We start from the raw sequence: 27625 nt of genomic DNA, 5'->3' as shown, positions 1-27625 counted from the left end.
AAAAAATAATGGCATCTTGAATTTCACAGGCAAATGGATGGAGCTAGAAAACATCATTTTGAGTGAGGTAACCCAGACCCACAAAGACAATTGTCACATGTACTCACTCATAAGTGTTTTTTTATTCTTATTTTTTCCATTTGAAAGAAAGTTTAATATTTCTAATGGATATTGTATTTAGTTTAATCTTATTTTGTAAGTATGACTCATCATAATCTCTTAATTTTATTCCAGTTAATAAATATTGTATCTTTTGGCAATTTAATTTTATGACAGACATATGCAAGAATATTTCAAGCAATTTTCTGAGTAATGTTATGCTCTCTTGTTTCACCAATCCTCACGGTATTTAAACAAATTCTCCCTCTCAGTGTCTGTTGCAGTGCTCTGTGATCTGAGGTCCTGATCGTTACACCTGTAACTGTTCTGGATCATCACAATGCATATTGTCACAAGAAAGCATGCTTATCCAATAAATACTCTGTACCTTGTGAGTGCTCAGATACTAGTCACACCAGCATGTATATCTCTCTCCTTGATATTTTATCTTTTCTGATTTACAATATTGAAATTAAACCAACTGATAATACTCCAATCGCTTCTGATTTCCCTAGTGAAGGAAAGTCATATATATATATATATATTTATGTTGGGTTAAAAAGGAACAATTACATTCAGGAAGGATGACATGTTCTCAAATACAGATTAGTTATGAAACTAAGATTAGTTAAGCTGTAGCTTCAATGGATCACAAAGGAAGTCAAAATCCCTTTCCAACAAAATTGTGATATATCAGAATGGGAAGAAGCCATATTGCTGATTATCAAATAACTGTGATGATCTGGAAAAGAGACACAGTCCCACACTATTCCATTAAACAGAAGCCTAGAGGAGAGCAGAATGACTGAATTCTATGATGAAGTTTAAGAGGATAGAAGCAGAGCTAGCTGTGTTTGTTTCATGAATTTTAAATGCAGACACCTAATATACATCAACTGAAAATCAAGGTCAGGTATCAGGTGTTGAGGAAATTATAGCAGATTATCCAAAGATCTTACATGGTGAGTTAACAAATATTAAGTGACTAGGAATTGTGTTCTTTATAAGGTTTCCTGAGTTCAGGTATAACCTGAACCTTATCGACCATCTGTAATTCTATCACTAAAGACCTGAGGTCCTCTTCTGACCTTTCCAGGCATCTACACTTATGTGCAAGCACAAGCGCGCGCACGCGCGCACACACACACACACACACACACACACACACACACTGACACAATAAGTTAACATATTAAAATAAAAGATGTTAGACAAGTAATGAAAGATGTTATTCTGGACAACAGATTTTCAATGCAGAAGGTTAGTCCTTTATTTACCAACAACAGTAACAACAAAACCATTCCATCTTAGATTTGATGCTTATGGAATACCAATTCTTGATTTAAAATCTTAAGAGGATAGATTGTCATGGTTAATACAGCTTTGACCCTGGATGGAAACCAGTTCTAATTTACATAGAAATCCCAGGATCTGTCATGTTGTACTGAAGCTGCCGCACAAGTTGAAGCAGAAAAGCCCAGATCACAGGGCAACTGTTTACAGCACTCTTTACCCTTTGTTCCTTTTGGTCTTTGGTGACTTGGCACTCAGTTCCCAAATAGTCTAATTATTTGAGTTTTTGAGACAGGGTTTCTCTGTAGCTTTGGAATCTGTCCTGGATCTAGTTTTTGTAGCCCAGGCTGGTCTCAAACTCACAGAGATGGCATGACTTTGCCTCCTGGGTGTTGGGATTAAAGGAGTGAGCCATCATGGCCAGGCTCTAGCTCACTTTTCTTAATTTAAATTATTGCAACTACTTTTGCCTCTGGGCTTACCTTAATCTATTTCTATATCTTTCCTTTCCTTCTTATTCTGTGTCTGGCTGTGTGACTTGATGGCTTGACCCTTATTTCTAGCTCCTTCGTCTTTTTAGCCCAGCTTTCTCCTCCTATTTATTTCTCTGCGTGCCAGCTCTGTCTATCCTTTCTCTTGCCTTGCTACAGGCCATTCAGCTCAGTTATATCTTTCTGTTTGATGTAAAGAAAAGCATCAAATTACCAATGAGAATAAGTGTAATATTTAGAATGTAATAACGTTTTTTTTTTCTGGTGTGACACATTAGTAAGAACAGATTCTTTTCTACAGTTCACAAATATCCTAGTCAAAAGAAACTGACTAGGTTCCAGTACCGGCATAGCTTTAATTCATTGAATGGGCCTTAAGTCTAATTAAACAGCTGATAGTTGCCACTGACCTGTGGGTGCTATTGTGCACTCACCTGCGGGTGATATTATAAATATCCTTAATCTATTCCATCATAAAATGTTTAGAAACAATTGATAGTTTCAGCCAAATGGTGAGGCACAAAATCAACTTATGAATCAATAGTGTTTCTGTACACCAGCATGAAACACCCTGAGAAAAGATTGTGGATGCACTCCCATCTACAGTAATATCAACAATAATAGAATGTCTTTGTATAAATCTAATCAAGGAGAGGAAAACGTCAATGGAATGAAAACTTCAAAAATCTAAAGAAATACAATTAAGTATACCATTCCTCACTAAAATGGATAAACATATGTAAACCTTATATCAGAACAGAAAAGACCGTACATAAACAAAGCAAACTTGAGCTTGAAGAAGTACACTGGAGGGATGGCTTTTCCAGACTTCAAAATAAAGAATGTTTGATTCAATATATAACTGCGTATTCAACAGATTCTATAATATCATAAAATAACTTTTTGTGTGATAGAAAGAATGTGTGGCTTACTTTATTGAGAAATCCACCTAAATGTGGTATTCAGGAAAGAAATGAGTCATGTCCCAAGGAATGCAGTAGTTCATGTCTTTGGACTGGCCATAGGGGAATGCTACCTCAGAGAAATGATTACAGACACTTCTTTCCCTTTAAATTCCTTTGGAAATATTCCAAAATTATTAGAATATCAGGTATTATTTTAACAATGATAATTTTAATTTAGAAGGTATAAAATATTGTTTTTTCTGATCCCCTGGTGAGACAGAACATGTGACAGTGTAATCTCACTCAATAGAACCTATTTCTTGCTGCATGCATTTAAATAAATTAAGGTTTATGATTTCCATTTGCTTTAGAGCTGAATAGTACTTCATAGTGTACATATTCTACATCTCATTGGCAATTCATTGACAGAAGCACATTTAGGTGTTTTTATTTTCTACCTATTTTGAGCAGTGCAGCAATAAACATGACTGAGAAAATATCTAAGAAATTTGGTTTAAAGTTCTTAGGGCATATGTCAATTAGTGGTGTTTTTTGGCCATGCGGTAGATTAATTTCTAGCATCCTCAGAATTCTCCACACTGCTGTCTAGAGTGTCTATAATTCCACTTAGAGAAAATAAGCTTTCCATTTTCCTTACAATGTCCCCAGGATTTTGTTTCGGTGACTATGCTCATCGTTGCAGCACTGACTGCTGTAAAATGAAATGTCAGAAATGTTTTTATTGTATTTCCTTAATTGCTAGGAATGATGGTCATTTTTCAAAGATATTTCTTAGCCACTTTTATTCCTTTGAGAACTTTGTGTACTTCAATTTCCTCCTTTATTTCTTTGATATTTCTCTTTCTTGGTATATATTTTCAAGCACTATATTTCATAAGACAATAAATTAGAGATCTTGATCTTCTTCATAGTATTAATGATATGTTTTCAGTCTTTCCCCATTTAGTACAATATTGGATATTGTATCTATTACAATGAGACATTTCATTTCTTTTTCTATCTTTTGGAAACTTCATTATAGGTTGCTTTATTTTGTCATATAAAATCTATTGATTTTATCTTATACACTAATTTTTGAGTCCACCTTTGTGATGTAGTTAAGCTACCTGTTGTCATATACTGACATATATGACTTCCATATCTATAATAAAACCAGTTTGATTGTGGTGAATATGTTTTGAAGTGTTCATAAGAATCTGGTTGTAAGCATTTTAGTGACAAAAATGTGTGCATGATCACCAGCTATATTGATCTAATGTTTTATTTTTGGTTGTTTTCCTCATGACTTTTTTTTGGTTTTGCACAAAAATAATGCTGACTTGATAAATGGATCTTAGTAGTGTTTCTTCGTTTTCAAATAAGTAGAATAATCTTGATGTAAAGGCAGGCAAAAAATTAGGGCAATGAACCTGCCCACTCCTACATGTTCAGTTGACTTTGTACTGTTTTTTTTCCTAAAATTAAATACTTAATAAATTAAAAAAAGAATAACATGAGAAAGAGTGATTTCAGTTATTCCATGAAGAGCTGCTGGAAATCACCAATGGACATATTGGTGTTTCTGGATTCAGATGATTTTAGCTAAGAAACTTTTTAGTTAATGCTTCAAATTCATCACTAGTTGTGGATGTATTGGTGGCAGTGGTGATGGTGTTGACAGTGGTGATGCTTGTGGTAGGTCACATGCATTAGAAATTCATGAAGTAACCTTTTTGGAATGCAGGGTGAAACATTAATGCCCACTGGTAGCTATTGTAAGCTCCCTCCTTTTCATCTTTAATTTTTGTATATGGATATTCTCTCTCTTACTTTTTGTTAGTGTGGTTGAGATATGAGAATTTCTATTTTTTCTTTCTGGCTTATATCTCATTTTCAGTCTCACAACCCTTCCTCCTCACTCCTGGATCTCTCTCTAGATTCATTACATTTTGATGTGTAACCAGTTTAGTTTTACCAGTGTCATGTGTCTTACCCTTAGATGGTAATTATCCATTGGAGCAAGGTGTGTTTACCATAGGGAGAACAAAAGTGAAGACAGTTTTCCACTCGCTTTAATCTATTATCAAAAAAAAATAATTTCTCAGTTATGGCTAGAGCTATCTAAGTCTCTCATGTCTCCATGTCTGATTATTGCTGGACCATTCTTATCCAAGCCCTTACCGGCATCTGAAGGTACTATGAATCCGTGATTGGTTGAAGTGGTTGTGTACTGCCCTGAAGATGGTTATTTTACAGTCCTTTTACCTATATTCTGATGCCTAATTTTTCCAACTCTCTCTGACATAATGTTCACTATGCCCAGGTGATAATGGTATACTTGTCTTGTTTGGGATTGAGCACTTAACTTACTCTTTCTCAACACCAATTGAGTACAACCAGAAGCCCTTTTCAGGCACCACATTTCACTGGAAAGAGCGGTTTCTCTGACTAAGGCTGAGAATAGTAATTGACTATGACTTTTTTGTATATGCAGAATGTGATTAGAAAATACGTCAATTTGGATAAATGACCCAATTCAGCTGCTTCCTCTGGGTGTCCTCCCTGTTATAGGCTTTTAATTGAGTTGCAGTGCCAGATGTGGATGCTGTCCTGTGGAGACTCAGATTTAGGGAAAACTCAGCTTCTTCTGTAATAGGCACACTCCTATTTCACAACAGACACATCTTATATGGCTGCTTAGTATTCTACCTAGTGGGTTTTGTAACCGGGTGATATGTTTGGTGCCTTTTCTTCTCTAGGAAACTGTATGTTATCTTAAGCTCCAAAAAACCTGGAAAGTGAGGAGTACTCATGGATGCTGGATGTGAAATGTCCTGCTTGATTGCAATCTCATTTTTCTATATGATACCAAAAGCATCCATCTTTAACAATAGGTTCTCATTGTCTATGTTCTGGTGGGGAACCAATAGAAACGGCAGAAACCTAAACTGAGCAGCATCTATGATCTCCATGATCCACAAGTCAAAAGAAAGCTTCTTCCCTTCCTTGAAAAAATGCCTTCTAGATGAAGCTGTTGTTAGCCTTTCAGAGTATCTTCATTCCAAACCTTATGTTTAATAAAGTACATATTGTTTGCTTATCATTATTAATTTGATTATTTAAAGTAACACCAACTCAATTTTTATATCAGTAAAGCATCAGTTCTCTTTTTGACATTATTTCCAAATCTTTAGCAATGATAGTTATAGGGTGAAGATGTTTTACACTTGAGATAAACAGTCAAAATTGAAGTCACACACAACTTCTACATCACTATGTGTATTATACATCACTATGTCCATTATTCAGCTGGCCTACTAATTTGTTTTAGTTGTGAAAATAAAATTTTCTTTTCACCATTATACAGTGTCAACAAATTTACAGGTAAAATTAGAAATATTTGATACATTTCTAAATATATTTCATAATTTTCATTGCTATTGCTTATGTATTTTAGTAAGTAAATTTTTCATAAATTGATAGCCTATGTTTTGTGGTATCATTTTTTTCCTTTTCCTTCTTAAATTTAAAGCATCTACTCTCTCACACACTCATAAATACATATACATATATTCATATCAATGCATATTTGAACCTCACACCAAAGGGAAGAGAAAATAAAGTGGGATTAAATTTATGATTGACTAACTCAAAACTTATTCCATATAATATATTCCCTATTATTTTTCTCCTTAGTTTTGTACAAATAATGAAATAATTCATATTCTAGTACTCAAATTATTTTATATATACTGTCATATTGAAAAAACCTAATAAAATACTTTAAAAGATTAAGAGAAACCCATGAGTTTTTTCTATGCAGTATCATTTGACGATGTTGATGAGATACTAGTCATTGTTTTCTTATGAGATATGTACTCCATAAAAGCTATTGTAAGTGACTTTAATATGAAATTTTTTCCAGAACACTATCAGCTGTATGTTCCTGAGTCTGCTCAAGTTGGTTCAGCTGTTGGAAAAATAAAGGCAAATGATGCAGACACAGGCTCAAATGCAGATATGACTTATTCTATCACGAATGGAGATGGGATTGGGATATTCTCTATCTCCACAGACAAAGACACCAGGGAAGGAATACTCTCCCTAAAGAAGGTAAGCAAACAAAAATTGTTGATTCAAATTATCCATCAATATCTCAAACTATCAAAATTTGGCAGAAATATGAATAACCCTGTTTTTTATTGACTAAAAGGAAAGGTATTTAGGTAAGATTATATAAGAAGGAGCAGAATTATTGAGAGAGACATAAAATCAGTGGCTTGCTGTGAGATTGCATCTTATAGTCATGTCAGAGCTCTCACATATGGTCTGACCAATGTGACTGCCTACACATGAGCTGAGCAATGCCAACATCAATAACCATGCTTAAGTTAATGGGAGAAAGCACGTGATTCCTTACTTAACCTTATGAAAAAAAGTCTATAGGCAACTAAGGCATGCAGAAAAGTGGGAACAGTCTTCCTCGGGGAAGAGCACAGCAATTGATTATCAAATACTAAATGGTCCATGTTGAGAACATTCATAGATGTAACATTATACTGATTAATTACATTATTCTTAGGAATATATTTGTGTGTATATTTATATTTATATAAATATACACACATATAAAAACAATTAACGAAGAAATAAAGAAGATATGAATTTGGAAGAGAGTGAGTAGGGGTATATAGGAGGGCTTGACAGAAGAAAGAGAAAGGAGAAATTTTGGACTTATAATCTCTTAGAGAAAAAAATGATAAAAATTTAAAGAAATATTTTAAAAGATAATAAATCTTATTGTATAAAAATGTTAACGGTATTTTCGATGCAACTGCTAGGCAACACAAAAATACCTGAGAACCTTAATCTCAAAAAGTAGATATAAGTCTCAGCTTTCAACTGCTCTTGCCATTCTATGCTGTGATCTCTTCCTTGCTGGAGATCAGCCTTCTCTCGTCAGCTGTGTTTAGTAATACCTTATCTTTCACTCACCCATGTTGCACCCCTAGTGTTCAGGTTCATTTGATTCTTCAGTTTTGCCCTTTGCCTCACCTTTCTTCATATGTCCAGCATTTTTAGAATATAGCTCATTGAATTTTATCTGCCTTCATGTGATGAATACCATTTCTTTTATTTTTGCTCCAAATGCATATAAAATGAATTCTGAAAGATTAAAATAACAGTTTTTCAAAATACTTACATTTGTGCAAAAGGATTTTGGATTTCGGCATGATAGATTTATAATAAATGCAAGTTTAGTTACTGCCATTAGCGTTATTATACTGATTTATATAACATCCATAGACTTCCAATACAACAGTCTTGTTTTACATTTATTAGGAAGTACAAATAATTTTATAGCAATAGAGCCTTTAGATCAGGTTTGTGAAACCATTTATTACTCACATGTTCTTTATTTTTTAAATTTCTTAACTATAAACAGCCTTATGAATTTAACTATTACATTTTGTTCTTAAGATCAAAACACACTCAATTTTATAATTCAATAAGAACACAGACAATTACCATAGAAGGATTCCAAATCTTTAAATAGGTTCAGATTTGCTCTTGGAAAGAAGGCAAGTTCAGATTCCTAGTGTCTGAGCTAATGCGTATTTTCAAGATAAACAACAATGGCATTGGGTATTTGCCGTTTCAGCAATCACTCAGGTAATACTTCAGCAGGAAAATAAATGCCCAGAAGTGAGTTGAGATAAAATGTATTCTAAGCTAAAGATGTTGAAGTGAATTTGTCCATCTGACTGCTTATCTGACAATGTATGTCACAGATACTTTTTTATTTGAAAAGTATATGATCTCTTCTATCCTTCTCCTAATGATTTATATTGATATAACATGAATAGTGAGTTGCTGTCTTGAAAGAACAGGAATAAAGAAGATTGTGATAGGGGGAGGGGACTGGGGGGGCAATATGTGGGAGGAGGGGGAGGGAAATGGGAAATGGGGAGGAGGCAGAAATTTTAATTAAAAAAGAATAAAATAAAATAAAAATTAGGGAAGCACGTCACCTTGTTTGGTAAGTTATATAATAATGTAGGAAAGCTCATAAAGCAAGAGAATATTAGTATGATGGTATGAGGTAATTTTAAGGAGAAATGTGTTCCCATACAGAAGGACCAAAGCTCAGTATGGAATAAGTGCAAGCGATAATTCAAGAGGATTGATTTTAAGAGAGGTATTGAAGGAAAAGACTGTCTTGAAAGGAACCAATAGAATAGAAGAATATGATATTTTATGATAGAGTGCATCGTACATGCTCCATTGAGAAAAATGAAGGGCAGGGATTAAATAATATTACTGATACATTTACAACAATCTACTTACAGCATTCTTCTATTGAGGTCACTACAGTACTGAACCTTATGAAGTTCATACAATTTGAGACAATATTAGATTTTCAGGGGAAAAAAATCTTATAGAGGCCAGTTTTTCTGTACCAGTAAGATACAAGAACTTTTAATGACATTGAGGACAATGAAGAGCTCTTACCATCTGCATGATCATAGCTAATTTTCCACAATAAGAAACTGATGAATATATGTTTACGCATTTGATTGATTTTGTTTTATTTTCTATGAATCAAGTGGGTGTTCTGAAAGAATTATTTCTATTGGCTAAATGTAAATGAGAGTATACTGAAAATAGTCTTGACAATTAGTTCTAATTGGCTCCAATTTGAAGTGCTAACTAGCTTTTCTAGGTATACTTCCCCAGAGTTGAATTAATGTTAGCACTTATAAAAAAATTGTTATATCTTCAGATTAATATCATCAATTTCACAATTATTTATAAGGAATTGTAATTTGAAAATGAACTCTGTTCTTTAGTGTATTTTAACCTTCCAAAGATACTGGTTCAAGTGGCAAGACACGGATGAAACAGTCCTTGAAAAAGTGTTTCTCATTTAATCTGTAAGGCAGCTCACCTTAGTCAGCAGGGCAGAAAAGCCAATCTCCTCAGCGATCAAAGTCAGTGCTGCTCTGCAAATCAGCTGCAGACACAGCTGCTCATCCCAGTCCATATCATCGCTCCATCAGGAAATTGCCAGGTTGAATTCACTGATGCATTGCGTGGTACATTGTAAATACACTTTGATAAGTTTCATTCATAGCTTAATGGAGCCTGACTAGGAGGAAAGGTGAAAAAGATAAGGATGAATGTAAGTTCCATCCATTCCTCCGAAAAAGAAAAAAAAATCCTCTGAAGATTGAGAATTGACTTCTGTCCAGGAATCTCTCTTAGAACCCCTTCTTATGGTCACTATGTAAATAAGTACCTTTACAGAAGTTGTTCTAGTTCTTATTTCTGTTAATGTATTTAGATTTACTTATTTTATTTATTTGGGTGACTGTTTTGCTTGAATGTAGTTATAAATTCTACTTGCGTTTTTGGTGCCTGTAGAGGTGATTGAAACACCTAGGATCCCTTGGAAATTTACTTATATATGGTTTTAGAGTAGCATATGAGATCTGGGCATCAAATCCATGTCTTTTGCAAAACAACTGCTCTTCACAATGACGTCATTTCTCCAGCATCTGTCATTTTAAGTATAAGATTTCAATTGTAGTTGTTATCTTAATTCTTTTATCAACTACTATTTTTATACCTATTTATCATTTTCTATCTTATTTTGCTTTCTATAAATCAATTAGCTGAAGACATAAGCTATTGTTTTCTTTTAAATAATTCATGACATTTTATTCATTCTTTGTCTTCACATAAATAAAAGACAAGTTCAACTTAGTTTGTGCTTATTATTTATCAGACAAATATTTGGTATGAATGCACCTTATCTATTTGAGCTTTACTACTCCTTCCTATGGAAACTTCTACACTATCATGAATTAATATTATCAGTTCATCATCTGGGTCATATTAGACTTATTGTTGTAGGTCACTGTGTATAGCTCTTTGTGTGCATATGAATGCTTTAAAATACGAATTCGTACAATATATTTTTATTACATTCCTTCCCATCCTCTCTAATAATTGCCCCTGACTCTCAACCCACCCAACTTTATAATCAAAGCAAACAGTTAAAAACAATAAAATAATAAACATTAACAAAACGAAATTAAAATCACACAAAAATATGTATCACATTTTGTGTTAGACAACGGCTTCTAGACATAAAGCCTGTCCTTGACGATGATTGACACACCCACTGTCACTCCCCTGGAGAAACTGATTTTCCCTCTCTCATTAGATACAAATTTCACATAGCCTCTATGTTATCACTGGGATTTTTTTTCTCCCTGTTAAAATTTTGTTTGTCTTGACCATGTAAGCCTTCCATGTGCTGTCTCTGTTTCTGTGAGCTATATTTCCCTCAGTCCTGTCATGTCTAGAAGGCACAGGTTCCTCAGAGCCATCCACTACCTCTGGCTTTTATAATCTTTTCATCTCTTTTTCTGAAAAGATCCCTGAATCTTCAAGAGGGCAGTATAAGTATGGTCAATACATCCAAGTAGGACTGAGTACTCCAATGTCTTTCACTGTAGAGTATCCAGTTATAAGTCTGTGTTTATTACCATCACTACAAAAAGAAGCGTCTCAAATAGGGGTCAATCAGTGCAATATGTCCTTTGGAATCATGTTATTCTATACTCCCCTAAAAGAATAATAGAGTAAGGTTTCCGCCCAGAGCCCATGACTTATCTAGTCTCAGGTGTTTGGCCTGATTAACAGTGTCTCATATGCTTCCACCAAAGTGAGTCAACCTTAAATCTATTTTTAAGTGGTTGGTTAGCACGTAACATTTTTGTGCTAGTATATCACAAGGCAGATTGCTGGTGTAAGTCAGAGTGTTTGTATCTAGTTGATACTAATAGCTACATTTTGTCTGGTATAACGCATGGTACCTTCTAGCTTGTCAGCAGTGGAAAAGTTTCCAGTTGGCCACCAACTTTATTTCTCTGTATTCAACTACACACGCGACATCTTTAGCCAAAGGGCCTAACGGTCAGGTCGTGTAGCATAATCAATAACATTGGTAACAGTATGTCATGTTTAGGAGAAGAGGTCTATGGAATTCAATAGAAAAAGAAATCAATATTTGTTCTGTTAGTACATAAACTCATTTATAAAATATTTATTATTATTTTATTGATATGTATATACAGGCTTCATATAACACTGTGCACTATATGTGTGCAGTACCCATAAGAGGCACTGCAGACAATTCTAAGAAAATTTTATGTTATATTTTCTATGCTAATCATATTAGTATTATGCCAGATAACATATTTTTGGTGTTTAGTAAATTATACTTATTGAGATTCATATGATTATCCTCTTGCTTTTACAAGGAGAGTAAATACTATTCTGTTCTTTTCTACTTCTCCATGGAACTTTAATGCTTGCTGAACCACAAAGAAAAACAAATAAGACCAAACAAGTATCTTTGAATACATGCACAAAGATTAATCATCTTTCTACACTGTAATTCTAATACACTATTCATTTTGAACAATTGTTTGCTATTCTAATTTTAAAAATTAAACAAGAATATTTGATTCTTGAAGGCTCTACTGTCTGGGAATTTATTTTGGTCTTCTAGAAACAATAAAAGAAGAGTCAGGATTTTAATTTAATCAACCTGATTGCTGCATTTTTAATATATTAGATAGAGGACTGCTATTGGACAGATTCTATTCTAGATGTTTACATTTAGGCATTATCATGAGCATTAAATAACAGTCATTGGAAATTTCTTGAAATGTTTACTATAGTCTCAATCACATATAATGATTCATAGTATAACACTGTAAACTATTGGGAAACAGGTTTTCTGATAAGATATTGTGATTAGCTAAGCTCTATTCATTTATTAATACTGATAAATTTTGATATTTTTGGTTTCTTTATTCATGTCCTTATACAGATACCATATAATTACACATACAGTATATATGGACACATATACTTACATTCATATACATAAAAAGTTGTGTCTAATTATGTATACAATGGTTGAGATAAAATATATTTTCATTTGTTTCACATGTAGAAGTGAAAATAGTAAAACACCTAATTATTTTATTCACATTGGAATTATAAATAAATCAATGGCCACTCTTCTGTTGAGCAAAATCAATAACAAGAAAGCTCATACAAGAATTCTAGTCTCAGCCGGGCAGTGGTGGTGCACGCCTTTAATCCCAGCACTTGGGAGGCAGAGGCAGGTGGATCTCTGTGAGTTCGAGACCAGCCTGGTCTACAAGAGCTAGTTCCAGGACAGGCTCCAAAACCACAGAGAAACCCTGTCTCGAAAAACCAAAAAAAAAAAAAAAATTCTAGTCTCCATAGAATGTCCACCACCTGGGAAAACCACAACAAGAATTACAAAGTAGGCTTAGAAGAAAGTTCAGAGAGGATCATTAGGTAAATTAATCCTATCTTGCCTATGTTTGTATACCATAATTTAAAATGTACACTTTTAAGAAAATTACGCATGATGATAATATTGTTTACTACTTATAATTTAGTAGTTTTCCAGAATTAAAATCAAATTTTAATGTATAAAAATATGAATGAAGCAGAATAATTATCTACTCACTGTGAAGTCCCAAGTCAAATGAAAGAACAACACGTGAGTTCTGTAAAGGAAAAGTTCTAATGAGTTTTTCTCCGGTTCCCTAGGAAACCAGTACCATTAGTCCTCCTGTATTCAATGAAAATTTACTTAATAGGACTTGTTGGCTAGATGTAGTTTCAGTATTCATACTTTCTTCATGGTAATATACTTACAGAGGAGAAACACACAGGGGTGATTGAAGGGACAGTAGAAGAGATAAACGAGAAACTATTAAAATATTCTAAATATGTATAACTGGATGGAACTAGATTGATGTGACAGATGACAACTATCTAGATTAATATGAAGTAGATTAATATTAAAGAGCACAAGTACTGCATTATATGTGAGAAAGAGCAATGATGTGCGAAGACAATTACTGAGAAAAATAAGATAAAATTAAGAAACTAAAATCTATGAAAATCACACTTAGCTCATTGATAATGAGGTGCTAAATTAGAAAGTTGAGCAGTAACTAAAAAGAAGTAAGAGAAATCCAATTGCCCAAGGAAATTAAAATTGTCACTGGGTAAGCACTTCTTGCAGAGACCAAGGAGATAAAGAAATTTGCCCAAATAATGTTAGCTTCCTGGCTATATAATTATTTTAAATAAAAAATTACAAAATTACTTGGTCATTTGTAGTTATAATTGGAGAATTATTGACTCATTTTAAATTTACCTCTAAATACTAGAAAAGATAATGGATGAATTATTTTATTACTTTATACAATATATGCACAAAGATCAATTTTTAATTTTTTTTTTTACTTTAAAATTTCACTTTACATTACAACCTCAGTTTTTTCTCCCTTCCTTCCTCTCATACCCTTTGCCTCACATCTCAGCCCACCAACTCCCTCATCCACTCTTCCCAACAGGTAAGGGCTACCATGCAGAGTCCAGAAAGTCAGACACATTACGTTGGGGGCAGTACCAAATATCTCCCCTCTGCATTAAGGGTGAGCATATCAAACCCCCATAGGGATTGGGGTCCAACAAGCTGGCTCATGTACCAGAGATAGGTCCGCTCCTATTTCCAGAAGCCTCTCAGATAGTCCAAGCTTCACCACTGTCTCTCATATATGGAGGCCCTAATTCAGCCCCATGGAGACTCCACAGTTGTCGATCTAGTGCTTATTGTTTTCCACAAGCTTCGTTAAGCTCTGTAGATTTCTCCATCATGATCTTGACCTCCCTTGCTCATATATTTCTCCCTCCGTTGCTTCAATTGGGTTCCCATTGTTTGGCTGTTGCTGGCCTTCTCCTGCAATCAGATTGATGAATACAGCAATACCATCATAGAGCCTTTATCCAGTAACCGATGGAACCAGATGCAGGGACAAATTCTTTGTACTCATTCAACTATGTTTTGCCATGGTGTTATTTTTCCAACAATATGGCATCACACTTTTAAAAACACATTCACATCAATTATAGCTAGATTCCACTTGGAAATTATCAGGTTTTCTGATTTCTAGCTCCTCATTTGAAGAGAGAAAAAAATGAGCAATTAATTATATTTCAGTGTTAAGTGAATCAGTTCATCGGTTTATAGTAAACATTTGGGGTACATGTAGCTGTTGACAATTCAGATTTCTGAATTAATATGGAATTTGGCATGTTTCAGCTAAGTACCATGTCAAACACAGGTATACTTGAGTGTGATGAAGGACTCAGTCACTTTCTATGAACTAAAACATACTTCAGATACATGAAATATGAATATGAGTGATACAATATGGTTTTTCTTGAGGAAAACTGCATTATCATTTACCTGTGGAATGTACTACGGCCAATGAGATGAAATTCTTGTAATTTTTTTCGTATTTCCCCTAGCCTCCTGGGGGAAAAAATGTATTTAAGCTAGGTAAACAGAGAAGCAGAAGAGAATTTATAAAGAGAATTGAAACAAAGGAAAACTGGAAAAGATTAAACATTTAGAATAAAATTAGGGGACAGAAGAATAAACAGAACAATAATGAACACGACCAAAGCAGCACATGTGTGAGTTTATTCCGTGCCCCTCAGATAAAAACAAACAAACTTTAAGTTAAGCAAGCACTGTTCTAGAAGTTCTCAGAATAACTTGGCTTATAACAAGATCTGTGTATGTGATGGCAATATTTGACAATATTAATATCTCTCAACTTTAAGGATTATTATAATTTAATTTGGCACCTACTTGCACATCCAAGCATACCTCCCTATTACATATTCTCTCTCTCTCTCTCTCTCTCTCTCTCTCTCTCTCTCTCTCTCTCTCTTCCTCTCTCTCTCTCTCTCTTCCTCTCTCTCTCTCTCTCTCTCTCTCTCTCCCTCCCTCCCTCCCTCCCTCCCTCCCTCCCTCCCTCCCTCCCTCTCTCTCTCTCTCTCTCTCTCTCTCTCTCTCTCTCTCTCTCTCTCTCTCTGTCTTTATAATTTGGTTGCTATTTATCTACTTCTGGTCCTCCAAACTTCTTGTCTGCCCGATGCATAGAAAACCCTGCCTGGAAACATTCATAAACCTCAGTGCTAAACAAAATCAGTACAAAGTCCCAAATCCTTCTATCTAAACCTAATAGTGGTGAAATTCTGTGTATGTTTGATCCTATAGCAAGCAACTTTGTCTGTGGACATATGAGCTTAGAAAATAAACCATTTGTTGCCAAATGCGAGCGTTAGGAGAGGCAAGAAGATAGTTAGCACGCCTGACATCCTGACACGGAGAAAATGGAAGGCTAAGAAGTTTCTAATCGAAAACAAGTTTAAAATCCAGCAAGGCACATTTCATTTGATTTCAAGTCCTGAGGATAATGCTTTGTGGTTCAAGTTTGTTTTCTAAGCCTACTGCTCTGCAGCCAACTGTCTCAACTCAGTGCTTACATCGTCTTGTTTGCTTTGAAAGGGATCTTTATTAACCATAGCAGCAAAGCTGAGATTTTCGAACAAAATCCTGGGCATCTCTAGCTGGTTGTTGAATTTCAGTGCAATTGGAATGCCTAGACATCAAGTGGTGGTTTACACCCCAACAGTGCCTGAGCATTTATATAACCTAAAAAAGCCAGGAAACACCGTTTCTATTAAGATCCCTAAAATGAGTAGGGAATCCTTTGACTTACTAGGTGCCTGTGGTTTTCTTTCCAATGTGTGTGTGTGTGTGTGTGCGTGCGCGCGCTTGCATTTGCATGCCAAGGTGTGTGTTTGGATGTCAGAGGACATCTTTCCGGAGTCAGTTGATGCCTTCTACCTTGTTGGTCACAAGGATCAAAAGGAGGCCATCAGGTATGGCAGCAACAGCTTCGCTAGTTGAGCAATCTCACTCCATTGGTCCTAATATTTTGTAATCTAGTTTAGAGTAGTTGTTCCTAAAATTGTAATTATTTCTAAATATTCTCATATGATATAATTTGATCATATTCTTTCTCCTCTCCCAATTCATCTTCTTTATTATTATCTGAGTCCTGATGGGAGGAATTTGATAATATCATACCATTTTTAAGGCAGAGTGACCCAAGTCTCCATCTCTTTCCACACTCTCCAGTTCTGAGGTTTTAAATTGGGAGGAGAAGGAAGGGGAGACTGAAGTAGGAAATATATTGAGTAATAACAACCAGATGATTTTTGAAACATATGCATGCACACACATATGATAAAGACAGCTTTTACTTATGTCACTGTACATGTAGAAGTTCTATGGTACCCAACAAGAAGCTTCATTCCTACCTAGTAACACTCCTATTAAAAGATACTATATACGTTATTAGGCAGGGAATTTATCATCAATCTTACCTAGTAATAAACCCTACTACATACCTGCCACAGAGATAACTGAACCTGCTTCCAAAATATTCTGAAACATATCCCCAAATGTTATTGGATTAAACAACCACATGTGGTTGGATCTGAGGCCACTCCATTAAAGGAAACCATATCTGTTAATTTAAAGGAGGCCAACAACTTGAGGTTGTGAACCATAGGGGAAAACCTATTATTGCTATACTGCTAAATGAACATACCAAAAGAATGGCCTATGTTAACATAACATATTGCTATACTCATAGATCAGTACCTTAATAATCACTCATCAGAAAAGATGCTTCTTCAAGTAGATGGTTTTTAGTGTAGCTATTTAATTTATAATTCATTCATTTTAATTATATCAAATAGATCAGTGATGGAGTAGTTCCTTGATTTGTGCAGTTCAATACCCATTATCACAATAAATATACAAACAAAGTCAATGGAGTTTGGACTGCTATAAAATTTTATCCCAAGAATTAAACCTAAAGCAAATCCTATTAAACCAAAAACTAAACAAAGCAAAAAGCCTAAAACAAAACTGAGCAATGATTTGTTCTTATTCCTGTAATTGGTTTCCCCAAGCGTTGACTTATGTTCATGATTTTCCATGCAGAACCATCATGAACTTTGCTGTCTCTCATTATAAATACAAACTCATTATGCAGACTCATGGTGCTCCACCCTGGAGATTCATCCCAGCTCTACCGTTTTGTAAACTAAAATTAATTTGATTCAAATAATCAGACCCATCTACTGACAAAAATATGAATGAAACAATCTGTAAATGCTAGTGCACAGAGTGCCAAGGAGTAGAACCCATCATTTTCATGTAGATCCCTATCATTTAAAGGAGAAACACTTTTTACATAATTCCTATTTTAGTTTGAGCACTTCATAGATACTCAATTTTAATGATCATCAGGATTTACCTAGAAACATCTATGAACCTAAGTATTTGATATTATAAAATAGAGTTATGATAAAGCTCTACTTTACCATGAACAATCTGTGGTTTTACAATACGCTGATATGTCTTTATCATGTTACCCTTGTTCAGTGAGGCTTCTTTTGTTTAAGCAGAAAATGCTATGTTTTCAGTTTATGAATTCCTAGAAATTTCATTCTATTTCCCTTTCATGATACTTCAGTAGTCAGGGTGAATTTTCCCTGTTCTTTCTTTTCAATGTGACTTTTCACTTATGTGATTTTGTAAATAGATTTTATTGTTTCTAATAAACTGTATTTGTTAGATTATAGTTAGGCTAAAATTTGCTTGCACCTAAAGAATTTAAGCCCTGCAGACAGAATTTAATACAAATTCCAAAGTCTAAAGATTTTTAGAATTATTTTTTGATTTATAAATGATAAGTAGTTGTACATGTTTGCCACAGTTACAGTATAGGGAAATAATATATTGCCCAATTTATATACTTCTGTGATTATAATACAAAGACTAATTTGCTTTGTATTGAAAACATAATTCTGAAATATACAGAATAAATGAATGATTATATTTCCTCCCAATTTTTCTGTATGTGTAATTCAATATCACCAGTTTTTGTTCAGAAATGACACTACTAAAATATTCCTATTTGTGGTAGCAAATTTTTCTTCAAATTTCTGACCCAACCTGAATTTATTCTCTCCTTCCTTCGTGGCTACAGATGGTCCCTATCCATCCATCTGCCAGTCTTGGCAAACAAGTTCCCCAGGATGATTATCTCTGCTTGGAGGTAGTTAAACTTATATTAGATGATCATCATCACGAAACCATGTGTCCACACAAACAGCCTCTACCTTAGCATTAGGTGGGCGGCATTAAAACATGTGACATCTTTTTTGCCAAAGGGACCTGCTAGAAAATGTGTGGTCTAGCCTCTCTGTTGCACAGCCTGATAATAACATCAAAATAAACTTAATATGGCCAAAATTTTCCTTCACTGATTTTTCTGAATCGAAGGGAGTGAAATTCTGTAAAAGTGAATGAATGAAGATGGATGTTTTATAATCCAGTGCTGTGAGAAAAGACGTGCTAATCACTAACTATATCAAAGCAAATATGACCCAAACTGTAGAATGATTAGAACATTGGTCAGGAAGTTATATACCAAAGTAAATTTAATAACTAATATTATAAACATTGATCTTAAGCAATAAGAGACCACTTGCCTTCTGCTTCCTATCAGTGACATATACAGTTATGAATAGTGTGGCATATATATATATATATATATATATATATATATATATATATATATAGAGAGAGAGAGAGAGAGAGAGAGAGAGGACAGTGTTGTTGTGGAACACATACCAAAATATAAAATAAGATAAATTAAAATTTAAAATAACAGATACGTAAACCATGTAAAAGCCTGGTGCTCCTGGTGGGAGGGAAGGAGTGTGAGGTCCGCTGCAACTGGAGTTACAGACAGCTGTGAATTTCCATGTGGGTGCTAGGAAGCATCAGGTCGTGCTCTGAAAGCAGTGTTCATAACACAATAAGCATCTATCCAGCACCCTCAGGTCCCTGAGGGGCAACAAATGTTCACAAACTTTAGAATATCTTATTTAAACTAGACTGAGGTTTTTAAAGGAGTGAGAGACAGATTCTTTCTTTAAAGCATAGTGGGATCTAGAAATTTAAGGTATCAATGTGTACATCCTGACAGAACTTAGATCTTAGTTTTTTGTTTGTTTGTTTGTTTGTATTGTTTTTCAAGACAGGGTTTCACTGTTGCTTTGGAGCATGCCCTGGAACTAGCTCTGGTAAACCAGGCTGGCCTCAGGCTCACAGAGATCCATCTGCCTCTGCCACTCTAGTGCTGGGTTTAAAGGCATGTGTCACCGTGGTCTGGCTCAGAACTTAAATCTTCTTGAAGAGAGTTATTAATTATTTTCAGTTTCAGTTCTTTTGCAAGAAAACAACTTCTAATTAGTAGGTTTTATACTGAAGATTTAATTAACTCACCACTAAAAATGTGTAAATCTAAACGATTTACATTATCCAAACTTTCTTATAATTATAACTAAATCTGAGATAATTTTGGTTCCCAAACCAAATGCAAATATAAATGTGCAGCATGGTTAGTTTTTTTCAAGCTTTTAGTTCTCAAAAAGTCAATTTGCCTATTGACATGCATACCTGCATCAGTTTGCATCACTGCTAATATTCATAATATTCAATATTACATGCAACATTAATATAAAATACTCATTTGCTATATTTTCCTATAATAATAGAATGTCTTTTTTTTAAGACAGAGCATTGGTTGATATCATTGCACATAAAGTCAATTCATGATGCCCATCATATAGTTTAAGGAAGGCAGATATTAGCTCAAGGACTGGTTGTGCTATTAAGTTATAGAATGATTACTTAATGCATCAGGCTAAAGGTTCATTCCCCCCAAAACAATAAAAGCTGCAATTGGAAAATGGAAAATTAAGGAAGAAACTGAAGGAAATATAATGACCAATTAATACAGGGTCAACGCTAAAAGTTTTAACCAAGCAAAGAAAAAAAAAAGGCAGCTTTTAAAACTTTGATCTAAATATCATAATATAATAAAAATATAAGAAAGAAAGTAGAGTAAATAGAACAAGAAGTAAAACAAAGAACAAACATAAACTACATAATTTCTATGTAGCAAATAACATAAATATTAGAATGAAGAGAAAATAAACAAAAAAATAACCTTGGGGGAGGACTTAAGGGGGGAGGGAAGAAGCAGAGAGGGGAGCAAATAGAAATGTAGAGCTCAATAAAAATCAATAAAAAATTTCTAAAAGAAAGGAAAGGAGAAAATATTGTCAACTTATTTGATACATTGATGTATCAAATGATGTATCTGATAAGGAGTGAGGAGCACAATTCTAGAAGGAACTGAAGTCAAAAAGGAAAATCACCAAACATCCTATTTAAAAGAAGAAAAATATTATGAAATAATGTGAAGTAAATTACATAAATGTTAATAGTTACGTTTTTCAAATTTCAGACAAGTTAGCTGCAGATATTTTTCGATTTTCCGTCTGATAATTCCTGGTTCATGGGGATGGAGAGAACTAGACAATGTCTCTGAGAATGAATATTGTTTTCCTGGCGGGGAATTTACTTCTGCATGTGGTGTAAACACATTCTAAGGCTATATAAAATCCCTATGGATTAAGTCTGGAGTTGCCTTGAGTTCCCTTTTGATATCATAATTCAGAAAAACATTATAGCTTTTTTTTAAAAATAAAAGAAATTTTACTTCTTTCTGCTCTGGTTTGTAGAAAACTAACTGCATTGTTGAAAATGTGGAAGTTCTAATGATGGCTATCATATTGCTCTTCTGCAGCCACTCAACTATGAAAAAAAGAAGTCTTACACACTCAACATTGAAGGAGCAAATACACACCTGGACTTCCGCTTTTCACACCTTGGTCCATTTAAAGATGCTACAATGCTGAAGATCATTGTTGGGGATGTGGATGAACCACCACTCTTTTCTATGCCTTCCTACATCATGGACGTCTATGAAAATGCCAAGATTGGAACAATTGTTGGCACCGTCTTGGCACAAGATCCAGACAGTGCTAACAGCTTAGTAAGGTATGGTATACACTTGATCTCACAGGCACTTGATGATGTGGTTTATGTTTCAATTAATGTGATTCAATTTAGTTAAACACATATCCTCAATCTTCACATGCTTGAAAAGGAGCTAGTTGGTTTTTGTCCTCTACCATTGGGAGAGTTCCACATTTATAGCCTTACACTGACCAAAGCCCTACCTATGTGTTTTGTTGATAAGTATGTCTAGATTATAGCAGTAGTGGGTTGCTAACTGAAAGAGACACAGTAAAGAACTCAGGACACCCAAACTCTAGTCAATAAAACACTTCGCATGATGAAGAATTCTCTGTCCCCAAATACCCATATGGCTAAAGGTGAGAAACCCTGATCCATCAGAAGACACAAGAACTGTTATAGGAACTAAACTCATATAAACAAATTTACAAGATCTTTCTAGAAGATTTTGTCATTACCTGGAAGCTATGTGTTATATGGCCATGTGAGTGTTCCCACGATCATATATTAATGAGAAAAAATGGTTAGTTCTGTGACTAATTTATCATCCTGTGATAATTCTCATTGATTCAGTACTTCCTCAAGTACTGGAAACGGAGATGAACATTCATAGCATTAGATGTTGCTGGAGAGGGATGATTGACACATAGTCTTCACATACTAATAGGTTTATTAGCATAAACATTATTTTATGCTTTGCTTGGATTCAAAAAAATAAAATGAATTTACTTCAGTAGCCTTGAAATAATTAGAAACTCAAAAGCTGCTATTAGTGTATAATTTACATAACATTCATTCTTGATCTTAATAAAAATGTGTCATTCACATAAGATTCAAGGTACAAACAATGAGAAAAAAGAGGAAAAGAAAATATAACAAAAATACAAACATGCCCCATATCTTCCTTTTATGAGAGTCAAATGTTTAAAAATTAAAGAACATTCCTCATAAGAGATGCACCTTACACTGCGTAAGGAAATTCAATTAATTTCCTACTTGTAGAACTGATAATAAAAGTAATAAGTTGTAGTTTAACAGGCAATTGTGAAAATCTGCTACACTTTATTCTTATTTTATATTTCAGTGTTCTAAACTACTATGTTGCGTGTTTTCTGTTTATTTGTTTAATTCAAAATAACATGCAATTATCTGAAATATAATTATTAACTTTTGTTGATAAAAAGTAAAATTAGTGGGTTGCACCTACAGTCACTAAAAGCTGATTAGTTTAAAGAATCTGGATTTACTCTCTGCCTTAATAGAGTTAAAACTTCACATAGAAAGTATTGAGAAACACAAAATCCTCTTTCTGATATGAGATCACAGAAATGTGAGCCTTTTACTACCAGTTGAACAGATACCTCCCCACTCCAAACCTTGGGAAATTTGTGAAATAGTCTGCTAATGATTGGAGTTTACATTTAATGGATACAATTTTAACATATTCAATAAAACACTGTATTCTAGGATCTATTACTGGTGCATGACCTGGCTTTTTAGAGCCCATTCCCTGTGATTGAACACCTTGCTCAACCTTGGTCAAGTGGGGAGAGGCATGATACTGCCTCAACTTAATGTGCCATACTTTGTTGACCCCCCTTGGGAGGCCTTGACCTCTAGAAGGAGTGGATGAGGGGTGAGTTGAGGGGAGGTAGTGTAGGGTACAGAAGGAAGAGTGGGAGAATGTACTGTGGTTAGTATTTAAAATGAATATTTTTTTTTAAAAAATGTAAAATTTTAGTTTTGGAACAGAAAGTGGGAATACCTTTCAGGCACCACATGATGCCTCTCAGATACTTTGATTAAGAGAGAACAAACTGTCTTCTCTTTCATTTTTTCTATAAAAGTCCATTTTTGAAACTTGTTACTTAATTGCAAGAAAAGGACTGTTTCAAATGATCTAAAAGCCAATGATTAATGATCGTAACTAGGATATATTGATTATACAGATGGATATAGCCACTGAGAATGGGTTATAGTGACCACAATGTCTGAAGGATAAAATTGGTCCCATATATAAGTCTTTCCATATAGGAAAATTAATAGCATCCATTAAATATTTAGTACATAAAAGGAAAATTATTGGAAATCCAATCTAATGAAGAACTTTAGAGCTAAATTTACAAAACCTGCCTGTAACTTTACTTCCTTCACTGTGATTTGAAGCATGATTTTACTTTTTCATGAGATTGTAACAGCTGAGATGTATTAGAATCTGGGAAGTTAAATGTGGCTACCATATTCACCACATCTTTTCTGGTATAATGACTTTCTTATGCTCCCCAGAAATATTCATATTATCTATAAAGGAATACAAGTGCTGAGTGTTCCACTATTTGTGGATGTTACAATCTCATGGAAAAGTAAAATTGGAAAATATTGGTATGGTTACATTGGCAGCATTGAAAAAGATAAACGGAAAGAAAAACATAACTGAAATTAATTTTTAAAGGAAAGATGAAATACCATGAAATATATTTTAAAATAATGTTTCATATTTTAAATAGACAAATTAATATAAAATTTAGCTTATTGAGTAATTTATACTGTTTTTAATTCAATCATAAGTATGCATTAATCAAGAGTATCAAAGACTCCAAATATAATGGTGATGATTCCCCAGAATGATTTAATAAGAAATGAATAGAGATAGAGAAAGTAGGGTCTTGTGTAAAACTAGGTGCCTCTGCCCTTTACTTGTGTTTCATTAGTAACAATTACATACTGCTAATAAAAACATACACACAGATTAAGACTGTAAAACACAATGCATAGGAAGTGATCTCCTGAACCCATATGAACTGGCTTTGTGGGAGCTTAGCCTGTTTGGACTCTAACCTTCCTAGACCTAGATAGAAGTGGGAGGACCTTGGTCTTCCCACAGGGCAGGGAATTTGGACTGCTCTTCAGTATCGAGAGGGAGGGGGAATGGAGTGGGGGGAGGAGAAGAGGAGTGGGGATGGGGGAGGGGAGTGAGGGAGGGGGCAATATGTGGGAGGAGGGGGAGGGAAATGGGAAACGGGGAGCAGGTGGAAATTTTAATTAAAAAAGAATATAAATAAATAAATAAATAAATAAATAAATAAATAAAACACAATGCACATATGACAGATTAGATGAAAGGGGCCAACAGATAACTAGAGCAGTCATGACTTTTTCACTGATGATGATGTTTAGATAGAAATTCTGAATGATGGAGTGTCAAATAACAAACTGTAGTAGTTAAACACTCTACACACATACCTGCTATACAGCTAACAATATAAAAGTTCTCTCAAGATATTACAGGCATCTGATATATAACATGTATTCTGCTTAATATAGTTTATGCATTGTCTGCATGGAATTTTATTAGAATGTTATACTGAAGTATAACATCAGATTTACCAAATGACAAATGGTACTTTTGGTTTATTTACTTAGAATGATTACTTTCCAGATATTTATATTGTTCAGGCATTTCTTACCTTAACCTTTTGAAAGGAAGTTTTAAAATATGAAATACAGCCATACTACAGATCTGTGACCTTTAGTTAAGCTGCAGAGAAAGCCAAGCTTCCATGATATGCCATGTCTTGTGAGATAATTAAAGATTATTAAACTTATTCAAACTATTATTCATAATCTTACAAAACTGCTACATATCAAAGAAATATCTGTGAATTTCCTTTTCCACCCACATACTGAATTTGCAAGTATATAAAGAATAATAACAGAGAAATAATCTATACTTTAATCTAATACTATTAGAGCAAAACAATCTAGAAATGTATTTTTGATACAAGCTTGAAATTAAGTTTTGGATGAAAGAAACAGAATAACAAAGAGCAAACCCTTATAAGGAATGAGATTATGAGAGTCTTGAAATGAAAAAGAACTCTTCCAACACACTTTAAAATGAGTTGCCCTATGCCTACACTATCAAAGAGAAATTAGAGTACCAAGTGAAGAACTAAGTGATTTGTTTATCATAGCATTTGTTGAAAGGAAATATTTGATTGAAGGCAGTACCTTATGATATTGATGCATGTATATACATATATGGAACAATTAAAGACAAAATATGTCATGAAGAAAACACATGGGAGTTTGTGGAAGATTAAGAGGGAACAAAGGGAAGAGAGAAATGATGTAATGATAGTATAATAAGTAGATTAATTAAAAAACAATTTCTCAAATTGTCCATATGTATCTCATTTATAAAAAAATATACGTTCATTATCCCATTTATCAGTTGAATTGATTCCTCTTCGCATTTACTTTCTGAGGTGTGTGTTAAAACTTTTTCTGATTGTAGTGTTCAGTTGATTGAGAGATTGACAGGACTGAACTCTATCCCCAGCCTGAATTTTTTATATAGTGTAAAAGTAATCTTCTCCACAATGGATAATTAACAAACATTTTCTCCCATCCATATTCTACATATATACTTAATTGATGTTTTATTGCTGCATAGAGACTTCTAAATTGTTATGAGGTATTTGTAAACTGTGTGCAGAAGTATTGCTTTGACTGGTGCAGTTAAAGCTGAATGGCCAATGGGTAGGCAAGCATGCATAGCTTTCTGCCTGTTTCTTGGTCAGTAAAATGCTAATTTGAATAATAAATTTCAGCTTATTTTGATAAACTTAAGTTCTTTCATTTTTCACACTGTTTGAAATATACATACTGGATTAACAGATGCAAATGTTTTATGTCATAGTAGGAAGTGGTAAAATAGATAATCATATTATAATTTATTATAATATAATAATTATAATATTATAATTCTGTATAAAACTAGAAACTGACAAAAATGTATTACTAGATAAGGTGCAAATGCAGCATTATATGCTGGTGTTAAATTATTAATGATTACACTGGAGACAGGTCCAATTAGAGGGTTTTTAGGGACTACTGGGCAAATAGAAATTAGCAACAAGTCAATTGGACTTCCTGTAGTCTAAGTCTACAACATTATGAATATCTCACTTGATTAATGGTCATATATTATAAGGAGCTTTCAGTGGATTGTATTAGTATTTTCATTGGTTAACAAGCATCTGCCTGACAGAAAAGAAATACCATGAAAAACTATGTATTTTGTTTAACAGTTATAGAAACGTTCACTCATTTGCTCTTTGGCCCAGTGTTCTGAACACATGGAGGTAGAGAAACACATGGTAAGAGCATGGTTAGAGGAACATTATGGTGAACATGAGCAGGGAAATTGCTACAGGAGAAGCCAGGTTAGACAAAGCTTCAAATTCATGTGCGTGGGACCTACTTCCCCTACTTAAACCATACCTTCCAATTTTCACTATCTCCCACTAATCACTTCGTACTATGAGTCCATCTAAACATTAATCCACTGATTGTATCAAAAGCTTCGCTGCCTAACTTTCTCATGAGAATACTCATATATGCACCCAAAGTTGTGTTCCACTATTTAATAGGTATTTCTGAGCACAGACATTGAAGATTTTACATCATGTATAGATGGTATTGCGATGGCTATTTCACATGTAATATAGTGATTATATAACTGTGACAAAGCTATAATTTTGTACATAATTATTACTGACATATATTATATACAGTGATAAGAGCATAAGTGCATTCCCATTCAAGAATTTCATATACTTTGACAGTATTCACCTCCTACACTCTCCATCCTCTCCACCTTCCATTAGCTCAATATCATATCTCAGGTAATCTTCCTTAGATATTATGCCCCCCACTCCTCTCAATTTCCCATATGCATGTGCATGTGTGTGTCTATGAAATAAAGTATACCAACATGTGTGCAATATCCAGTTATAACTATTTTCATATAAGCAGCATAATTTTATTCCATATGATTGGATGAACTCCTATATTTGGCTATTGTATATTTTATGTATCTA

General features: G+C 34.0%; 1 protein-coding gene across 9 annotated transcripts in view; it reads left to right on the top strand.

Annotated features, from left to right (window-relative positions):
* Positions 1 to 27625, top strand: part of Cdh18 (cadherin 18) — a 736062-nt gene that overhangs the window by 656059 nt on the left and 52378 nt on the right. For all 9 annotated transcript variants that reach the window (XM_057789878.1, XM_057789874.1, XM_057789879.1 and 6 more), the window contains 2 exons: positions 6714 to 6901; positions 21508 to 21761. In XM_057789878.1, coding sequence (XP_057645861.1) covers positions 6714 to 6901; positions 21508 to 21761 — 442 coding nt within the window. The remainder of the gene's footprint in view (positions 1 to 6713; positions 6902 to 21507; positions 21762 to 27625) is intronic.

The sequence above is a fragment of the Chionomys nivalis genome, chromosome 15 (genome assembly GCF_950005125.1).
Source record: "Chionomys nivalis chromosome 15, mChiNiv1.1, whole genome shotgun sequence".
NCBI classification, from domain to species: domain Eukaryota; kingdom Metazoa; phylum Chordata; class Mammalia; order Rodentia; family Cricetidae; genus Chionomys; species Chionomys nivalis.
Note: the sequence above shows the minus strand (reverse complement) of the source record. Positions and strands in the feature narration are given on the sequence as shown.